Source organism: Scyliorhinus canicula, chromosome 5, assembly GCF_902713615.1.
Source record: "Scyliorhinus canicula chromosome 5, sScyCan1.1, whole genome shotgun sequence".
NCBI lineage: Eukaryota > Metazoa > Chordata > Chondrichthyes > Carcharhiniformes > Scyliorhinidae > Scyliorhinus > Scyliorhinus canicula.
In genome coordinates this window covers 27,225,700-27,236,138 of record NC_052150.1, presented here as the reverse complement: position 1 = coordinate 27,236,138, position 10,439 = coordinate 27,225,700, and the positions used below count along the sequence as shown (strand labels likewise).

The 10,439-nt window shown below is 44.4% G+C and overlaps 1 protein-coding gene across 3 annotated transcripts in view; it reads left to right on the top strand.

The window, feature by feature from the left end:
• Positions 1 to 10,155, top strand: part of LOC119965862 (neuroligin-1-like) — a 232,231-nt gene extending 222,076 nt beyond the window's left edge. For all 3 annotated transcript variants that reach the window (XM_038796795.1, XM_038796796.1, XM_038796794.1), the window contains 3 exons: positions 477 to 662; positions 4,614 to 4,787; positions 9,390 to 10,155. In XM_038796795.1, coding sequence (XP_038652723.1) covers positions 477 to 662; positions 4,614 to 4,787; positions 9,390 to 9,882 — 853 coding nt within the window. In that variant the 3' untranslated portion in view covers positions 9,883 to 10,155. The remainder of the gene's footprint in view (positions 1 to 476; positions 663 to 4,613; positions 4,788 to 9,389) is intronic.
• Positions 10,156 to 10,439: the final 284 nt, after the last annotated feature.

The window sequence follows — 10,439 nt, the reverse complement described above, 5'->3', positions numbered from 1 at the left end:
TGCAGCGGCACGGTGGTAAGCACTGCTGCCTCACAGCTCCAGGGTCCCGGGCTCAATTCAGACCTCAGGTGACTGTGTGGAGTTTGCATTTTCTCCCAGTGCCTGTGTGGGCTTCCTCCCACAGTCCAAAAATGTGCAGGTTAGGTGGACTGGCCATGCTAAATTGTCCCCGTGTCCAAAATGTTGGTGGGGTTATGGGGTGGAGGCATGGGCTTAAGTAGTCTTTCCAAGGGCCTGTGCAGACTAGATGGGCCGAATGTCGCCTTCTGCACTGTAAGTTCTATGAGTTCCTACCAACACTGATCTTCAGGCCTACGGTAGAACCCTTTCACAGATCCAAAGGTGGATCTCAAATGGTTTCATTCTGCTTCTAGTTTTGAATATTCGAACTGCAGTGCAGTTTCCACGCAAAATAGAAGTTTTTCTGGTCACCAAGCAAGTAAAATACAAAATAATTTGAATGTCATTTCTTGCAGATACAATCCATCCCAGATTGCAGATATTGTCAGCTATTCTTACAGAGACTTCACTTGCCCAAATGACCCAGCTGCCCTCAGAGATGGTTTCAAGAACCTACTTCAGGACCACACGTGGTTGACGCCAAGTTACCAATTAGCAGACCAACACTCAAGCAGGGCAGAAACCTTTCTGTATATTTACAGGTAAAGTACCTCTAAAGTCGTAGAATCGACTTGATCAATTCCATACGAGTGTACCGAGAATTATTTGAAAGAGGTAATACTATTTTTTTTCCTCAGAAACGATTTCATTTCTCATCGCTCTGCTTCTGGAGGGGAAAATAAACATTGTTTTGTTCTGCTTGTTTCCCACTCAAACTTGTCTGCTACCGGTGTGCAAGTGTCAGCTTGTGATCGTGTGCATTCAAGCTTCACTCAAGGACTTCAGCATATAATCCAAGATGACAGCTGTACTGTCGGAGGTGCCATCTTTGAAAAATAGGTTGAATCAAGGCCCCATCAGCATCTACAGATTCATGCAAACGGTTGCACTATTTGAAAGGCTGGGGAATTTTCCTAATGGCTCAGACAACACTGAAACCCTCAACCAACCTAGTCATAAGAAATAGTAGGCCATTCGGCCTTCTCTGCCATTCAGTAAGATCACAACTGATCTGCTTGTCGTCTTAACTTCCTTAAATCCTTGACTCCCTTGTCAATCAAAGGTCTTGAATATATTCAATGATCCATCCTCCACTGCTGTTTGGGGAAGAAATTGCCAAAGACTAACGACCCTCTGAGAAGGAATTCCTCCTCACCTTCGCCTTAAATGGGAGACCCCCCTTATTTTTAAGCTCCCGAGTTCTAGATTCCCCCATAAGAGGAAGCATCCTCTCTGTACCTACCCTGTCAAGGCTCTCAAGATCTTATCTGTTTCAAAAAGATTACTTCTCATTCATGAATATAGGCCTGATCTGCTCAACCTTTCCACATAAGACATCCCCTTCATCCCCGCAATCAGCCTAATAAACCTTCACTGAACTCGGCGCAACATCGAGGGCCAAAGGGCCTGTACTGCGCTGTAATGAATCTATGAACTGTAATGTTCTATGAACTGCTTCTATTGTAAGTATCTCTTCCTCAATGAGACCCAAACTGTACAAAGTACTCCAGGCGTGGTCTCACCAAGCCCAATACATCTGTAGCAAGACTTTCCTACTTTTATACTCCATCCTCCTTACAAGGCCAACATTCAATTTGCTTTCCTAATTACTTGCTTGCTAACTGCATGCTAACACTTTTGTGATTCATATATCCCAATACTGTGCTGCAGTATTCGGCATTTTCTCTCAATTAAATAATATTTTGTTTTACTATTTTTCCGACCAAAATGGACCTCACATTTTCCCACATTGTACTCCATCTGCCAAATTTCTGCCCACTCACTTAACCTAGGAACATCTGGATCCCTGTGCCTACCTTTCTTAATCACGCCCTCCTGTCCCTGACCATGGACCAAATTTGAAGTACCTAGCCTAATGGGTGTGACTGCCTTCAGAACGAAGTGTCCAGGTAACTTTCATCCTCCCCAATGTATTGCAATATCTGAAGCTCAGGCTCAAGTTATCAACTTGGAGCCAAAGATTCTCGAGCTGCAGACACTTACTGCAGATGTGGTTGCCATGGATCATATAGGTATCCACCAGCTTCCACATGCTACAGCTGAAAGACATCAACTGCTCTGTCACCCTTATATTGTTTTCATTTAATTGATTGGGTTTCAAGTTTAGAATATCACTCAATTATTATTCATAGTTATGTTATGGAATTTAACTAGTTGTGCCTTAAAATTAATATAATACATATCTACCCAATACCAGTGTAAACTATTGTCACAGTTTAGAGGGGGAACATATTTAAAACTTACTAATTACCTAACTGTATAGTTTATTAATGCCACTGACCTTCAACTCTTGGTCTCACCATCTCCCTCTCTTGGGCCATCCCTTCCGTAAAAGGACAGAATAGCACTGAACTCCCGCCCCTACCAAATTTCTGGATTTTAAGCACTTGATGTTGTCACACTCAGTCTCGAGCTGCCACCTTGGGCAACTTACTTTGTGTATGTGCAAAGCTGCCTGCATTTATACTAGCTCAGATTCCAGTGAGATGAGTCACTGGCTAGAAAACCAATTCTTACTAATTACCTGATTCACCTGAGGAAGGAGCTGCGCTCCGAAAGCTCGTGTTTGAATCAAACCTGTTGGACTTTAACCTGGTGTTGTAAGACTTCTTACTGTACTAATTACCTGACTGACTACCCTGCTGATCCATCCAGGCAGGGACTTTGTTTGCTTATCACTGCCTAAGACTGACAGCCAAAATTTACCATAATGATCAAGTTAAATGCTAAATGCAAACTTGACTGGATATTACAGAAATCGACTCTCAAACTCCCTCATGTACCAAGTTCGCAGATTTAGGTACTCGGGTTTAAGCTGCCACCTTTGCGTAACTTACTTTTAATTGTTCTTCCTAGCTCACTGGGCTAAATCGCTGGCTTTTAAAGCAGACCAAGCAGGCCAGCAGCACGGTTCGAGCCTCCCCGGACAGGCGCCGGAATGTGGCGACTAGGGGCTTTTCACAGTAACTTCATTGAAGCCTACTCATGACAATAAGCGATTTTCAATTTCAATTTCACTCACACTTCTATTGCTGTCTTTTCCTGTGTATGTTCTTGTCTTGGGTTGAGGCTGAAGTATTGGTATCAAAACTGGGACTGAGGATACCTCTGCGAATGCAATCTGGAAATTCATGGAAAGCGCACATTTTGCATTCTTTTTATCTATTCCATCCATTACCTTTAAAAAGAACTCATTAATTTTTTTCAGATTAACATGCCTTTACCGGATATATGCCTGTAATTAGCTCATGCATTTCAAAATGCTTAGTATCTTAAATCATGATGTCTCCGACAACTCATTATACTCACTGGTGTATCATTTCGTTAAAAGAAGGCAGAGATGTCACATTAGTAACCCTGAGCCTAATGAATCTTTGCAAAGATTTTGGCATTCTCCCCAGAATAGTTTTGAGACTGTAAAGAGGATTAAATTAACAGCACAGCACTACAAAAAAGTTACAGCACTATTCACATGAATCAAGTAGTTCAATTTGATTGGACAAACAGTTGATAAACCAGAGAGGGATTTATATGCTGTTGTGATTAGAATTAGACTGGAGTTATTTATTTTCAATTAATTCTTTCAAATCTTTATTCATTAATGTGAAGCACTCACTACAGATCTCGAAAATTGATTTTTCAGTTCTTAAGGTTATTGTGGCTCCTCTGTTAATGAAGTCCACTGCCATGTGCCAATGTGCTGTTTGCTTTTGGGCTGGAATTATGACACCAATAAAAAAAGAAAAGGCCTAAAATGAACCAAGCCCTTCAATTTTAATTTGAAATAGGTTTCAAGGAAAAAATAACATACGCCACAAATAGTCAAAGTCCCAGTCACTTTTCTTTTTATAGTCAGACCCATCCATGGGTTATTACAAGTGATTATACCTCACAATATTGTTGCACTTGACTAAATTTTTTAAAAAGGTATCTGTATAATGGCATAATAAAAGCTAAATACTGCAGATGCAGTCTAAAATTAAAGGAAAGTGCCGGAAAAACCTGGCTTGATCTGTCAACATCTGTGGAGAAAGAAACAGAATTAACATGGAGACCAATACTAGTTCACAAAAAGAGTCATACTGGACTGGAAATGTTAAATCTGTGTCTTTCTCCACAGATGTTGCCAGCCCAGCTGAGTCTTTCCAGCACTTTGTTTTTATCTCTATAATGGTAATCTTATTTATTTGTGAATCTATTCCCTTTTTCTGGTCATCATGGGTTGAGCATCACTCTTCGGTCAAGCTCACCAATTAGGTTGGAGTAAAGCTGTGTCAAAAAATCCAAGTGTGTCCTTATTGGTGCAATGAGACATGTTTCCCAATTCCCCAATAGATCGTCCTTTGCTTATACTTAGTCAATTCATATGAGGGGTGGTTCTGTGGTAGTTGCTACACTCACTTGGAATTAGGTGACAATTTTAATACTCATGTATTTAGAATAAATAAATCAAGTGCCGATTTTCTTTCCAGCCATCGTTCCTCCTTTTCCCAGAATCCTCCATGGATTGGGGCTTCTCACTTGGATGATTTGCTTTATCTACTTGGAGATCCTGTTACCAAAAATTCAACCCATCAGTATGATGAAGCAGAAAAACAACTATCTTTCAGTCTGATGGCTTACTGGACAAATTTTGCACATAGCGGGTAAGGAAATATTTCCAGTGATGTTAAAAAGTTATTCTTATTTCACCACCAACACACAGTAGCAGCAGTGTGTACCATCTCCAAGATGTAGTGCAGGAACTCACTGGGGCTCCTTAGACAGCACATTCCAAACCCACAACGACTACCATCTAGAAGGACAAGAACTTGGGAACACCATCACCTAGACGTTCCCCTCCAAGCCACTCACCATTCTGACTTGGAAATATATCGCTGTTCCTTTCATTGTCACTGGATCAAAATTCAGGAACTCCTTCCCGAATAGCACTGTGGGTGTACTTACACCACGTGCTACAACGGTTCAAGGCAGCTCACCGCCACCTTCTCAAGGGCAATTTGGGCTGGGCAACGAATCCTGGCCTAACCAGTGAAGTCAACATCTCATGAAAGAATATGAACAAATTTACCTCTCATTATTTGCACTCCCCACCTTTCCGCATCCAAGGTTAAGTGGTCTGCTGTCAGGTCTCTACCAATGCTGTTCTGCTACTGACTACAAGAAGGAGCATCAGCACAGCATCCATGGGAGCTTGGCTACTGATAATTAAACTTCAGCATGGCATTTCACCAATACCATAAATAAGAATGCACACCAATCCAGTTTAGTCAATGGAAGCGAACATATTCCAGCGGTCGTCAAACCTCCTGAATTTTAGAGCCACCTACAATAATCTTCAGACATTTGAGAGCTGCAAGACCCAGACAACCTTTACAGACACATTTTTATTACTATTGCATACACTTTGAGAAAATATATTAAACAAAAATAAGTGCAAATAGTATAAAAAGTATATGCATGCAAAATGTTTACTAATGTATGCATTTATCTTTAAGTTTTCTCTTAACTTGAATAATCAAAGTACATATAACGATTTAGATTCTAAATCGTTATATTTTAATCTGTATTCAATTAATGTTTTCGAAAATTAAATTCCATCATATGGAACTATTATAACAGTGATACACCTTAAGATGCTACTTAACAGTTATCAGGCCTAATCACTGCTAAAGGCCTGGTGAGTCTCCATCCTGCGTAGAAGTCTTTGAAAATCCCACTGATTATGTTGTCCAGGAGTTCTGTCATGTGTTGATTTGTAAGAGCTGCGCAATGTTTTGATTTTACTAACAGAAAAACAAAATTGAGTCTGCTCCAAAACGGGGCTGATCGGGGCACGGAGTTGACAGGAAACTGCGAATGGAATCTCGCGATGGTATTAGGATGGACACTGAATCAGTCATGGACTCGCTAGGCAGCAAAACAAATTTGAGATGAGCTTAAATAAATCCTAATTTCGTTTGTAGCCCTCCTCCCAATGCTGTTGCCTGCTCTCTGGTGCTCTCCCTTGCTTTTTTTAAAATAAACATTTTATTGAGGCATTTTTGGTATTATAACAACGCAATAAACAATGTACACGAAACTATAAACATAGTGCAAACGCTGTCTCCCCCCCCCTTACAGGTCTCACCTTTACTAACCCCCTACTCTAAGCTAAACTAACCGCCACCCCCCCCTTCTGCTGACGATTAATTTTCCACGAAGAGGTCGACGAATGGTTGCCACCTCCGGGTGAACCGTAACCGTGACACTCGCAAGGCGAACTTGATTTTCTCCAGAGAAAGATAGCCATCTCCGAAAGCCAGGTCTCCGACTTATGGGGCTTTGAGTCCCTCCAAGCTAATAGTATCCGTCTCCGGGCTACCATAGAAGCAAAGGCCAGAATGTCTGCCTCTTACTCCTCCTGGACTCCCGGGTCTTCCGACAACCCGAAAATCGCCACCTCTGGACTCAGTGCCACCCTTGTTTTTAACACCCTGGACATGACATCTGTAAACCCCTGCCAAAATCCCCTAAGCTTCGGACATGCCCAGAACATGTGAACATGGTTCGCTGGTCCTCCCGCACACCTGTCTTCCACCCCAAAGAATCTGCTCATCTGGGCCACTGTCATGCGAGCCCGGTGAACGACCTTAAATTGTACCAGGCTAAGCCTGGCACATTTTGCCGACACATTGACTCTACTCAACGCGTCCGCCCATAGACCACCCTCTATCTCACCTCCTCCCCCCACTTGGGCTTCAGCTCCTCGGTCTGCGTCTCTTCTGACCCCATAAGTTCCTTGTAAATATCGGACACACTCCCTTCTACCCACCCTCTGGAAACTACCCTGTCCTGAATTCCCCTCAGCAGTGGGAGCGGGAAGGTTGACACCTGTTTACGTAGGAAGCCCCGCACCTGCAGATACCTGAATTTGTTTCCCCTCGCCACCCCAAACTTCTAATCCAGCGCCCTCATACTCGGAAAGCTCCCCTCTATAAGCATATCCCACATCCTCTCAATCCCTGCTCTCTGCCATCTCTGAAATCCCCGTCTATTCTTCCCAGGGCAAACCGGTGATTATTACAAACTGGAGACCAAACCGATGCTCCCTCTGCTCCCACATGTCTCCTCCATTGCCCCCCAGACTCTCAGGGCCGCCACCACCACGGGGCTGGTGGAGTACCGTGCCGGTGGGAACGGCAGACGTGCAGTTACCAACGCCCCAAACTGGTGCCCTTGCATGAAGCCGCCTCCAAACGCTCCCATGCTGACCCCTCCCCCACCACCCACTTCCTGATCATGGCTACATTCGCCGCCCAGTAATAGTTACTAAAATTTGGCAGCGCCAGCCGCCCTCTCCCCGACTCCACTCAAGCATTACCTTCCTTATCCGCAGGGTCTTGCCCGCCTAAACAAAGCCAGAGATCACTTTGTTGACCCGTTTAAAAAAGAACCACGGAATAAAGATAGAGAGACATTGAAACACAAACAGGAATCTTGAGAGGACCGTCATCTTCACCGTCTGCACCCTCCCAACTAATGATAATGGGAGCGCGTCCCATCTCCGAAAATCGTCCTTCATTTGGTCCACTTGCCGGGCCAGATTTAATTTATGCAGCCGGTCCTATTCCCACTCTACTTGAATGCCTAGGTACCTAAAGTTTCCCCCTACTAATCTAAACGGCAGCTCCCCCAATCGCATCTCCTGTCTCCTTGCCTGGATCACAAACATCTCACTTTCCTCCATATATACCATGTACCCCGAAAACTGGCCAAATCCCCCTAGAATCCTCATGATTTCTTCCATCCCCTCTAATGGATCTGATGCATACAGATGCAGGTCGTCTGCATAGAGCGCAACTCTGTGCTCCACCCCCTCCCTATCACCCCCTTGAGGCTCTCAGAGCAATTGCCAAGGTGCTCTCCCTTGTTGAAGACATTCATGGCCGAGGATGCACCTGACTGTTTATCTTCCTTCAACGCGTGATGTAACAGTTTTACGAGCCGTGCTTTAGCCATTTCCAACATGGTTTCAGATCTTCACGATTTCACCAAATTGATACTGGGTTCGAAATTAGATTTTGTAGTCAGTCCAAACACATTTGGAACTCTTGGGCAAAATTCTCCGACCCCCCGCAGGGTCGGAGAATCGCCCGGGGCCGCCGAAATTCCCACCCCCGCCGTGGCAGAAATTCTCCGCCACCCGGGAATTGGTGGGGGCGGGAAACACCACCCGCCGATCGGCGAGCCCCCGCGGCGATTCTCCGGCCCACGATGGGCCGAAGTCCCGCCGCTGGGAGGCCTCTCCCGCCGCTGTGGTTTGAACCACCTCTGGTGGCGGCAGGATCGGCGGCGTGAGCGGGCCCCCAGGGTGGCGCGGGGCGATCGGACTCCGGGGGGTGCCCCCATGATGGCCTTGCCCGCGATCAGGGCCCACCGATCGGCAGGCGGGCCAGTGCCGTGGAGGCACTCTTTTTCTTCCGCCGCCGCCACACGGCCTCCACCATGGCGGAGGCGGAAGAGAATCCCCCAGCGTGCATGCGCCGGTGGTAATGTCAGCGGTAGCTGACGCACCAGCGCATGCGCGAACCGGCGAAGGCCTTTCGACCAGCCCCGGGCGTCAAAGGCCTGCTGGAGCCGGTTTGGGCGCCAGTCGGTGTGGTGCCAACCGCTCCGGTGCGGACCTCGCCCCTCAATGTGAGGGCTTGGCCCCCCCAAAGGTGCGGAGAACTCCGCACCTTTGGGGAGGCCCGACGCCGGAGTGGTTGGTGCCACTCCGCTACGCCGGGACCCCCCGCCCCGCCGGGTAGGGGAGAATCCTGCCCCAGATTTTTGAAATCATTTAATTCATTTAACTTTGGCTACTTACTGTTAATGCACTAAGAATTTTGCTCTTGAGCTCTTGAAATTCTAGCAGATGTTAGGTGCATGATGTAGTTTTAGAAGAGAGCTTCAAAATTTCTTTTTTGAGCATTTTGTTGGCATAAACTTGTAGTCAGAGCTGGACCATTGTGAAATCAGAAAGCACATTTTCCACATTAAGAATCATGACAATCTGGAACTCACTCCACATAATGGCTGTGGATACTGTGTTAATTGGAATTTTTTCAGAGATCGGTATACCTTTGATAGGCAAAAGTATCAAGGGATAAGAAGTATTGGCAGGTGAATGGAGTAGAAGTACAGACCAGCCATGACTGATTGGATGGTTGCTGGAGGTCTTGAATGGCCTATTCCTGTTCCTAATATTTCTTTAATTTTCACAGTAACCCAAACAGAGGACCTCACAGGATATTGAGCTGGCCCAACTACACAGCCTCTGGCACAGCATTCATGAACTTCACTGCAGACAGATCAAGTTGGATAAGCAGATCTTACCGCAGACAGCAGACAGCATTTTGGAGCAAAACAGTCCCAGAGATGCAATCTGAGGAATGGTGTAATAAACAAAAAGAGCCACCTTCACCTGTGAACAACATGACGACGGCTAGACCTACCAGCACCCAGACTACAGTACAATGTAACGGAGAAACGCAAGATATTCTATCAATGACGCTGACTCCTGAAGAAATAGCCACTGCATTCTATGTTAGTTTTGCTTTCCTATTCATCGAAGCATTTCTTATTTTAGGATTGGTGTACAAATTGCACATGCAACAGAAAAAGGTGAAGAAATTACAGGATCCACTTGTATTATCCAAAATGTTCGAAGTACCTTTCAAGCAAGTTACTGATGAAAATACTCACACTAAATTTTGAAAAATCAGTTTTATTGCAAACCTTTTTCAAAATACAAAACATTTGGTCTGTTCAAGTTAATCCTTTTACAAAAAGTAAAATGTGCAACTGGAAGTTCTGATCCAAAGATTAGTCATATTCTGAGAAAATGTAGAATCTAATCACGAGCAGCAGTGTCATGGATTAGGCAGCTGGGTGACTGAGTAAACAGAAAACCTATTCTGTTCATTATGAACAATCTTTACTGTCATATTGAAAGGAGCACAGGAATAAAGATGGGTGCCTAACGAAACAGATCTATGTCTGTATTTTTGGTTCATTTATGAAGTAATTTTAATCAAAATTAATACATTTAGGTCAAAAAACATTAAATGGAAAGCACACAATTACCAGTACAAACATACAAAATATATTTTTCTGAACACCAGTTAACAGTTAGTGAAAACATATTGCCCATTACCTTGAAACCAAGAGAGTGCTAATAGAATGGAATAAGATACATCTGGGTGGAAGTTAATTCCCTCAACATTGCACACAGAAAATCACAAGTTAACTTAACTTGTTAAACAAGTGTTGCT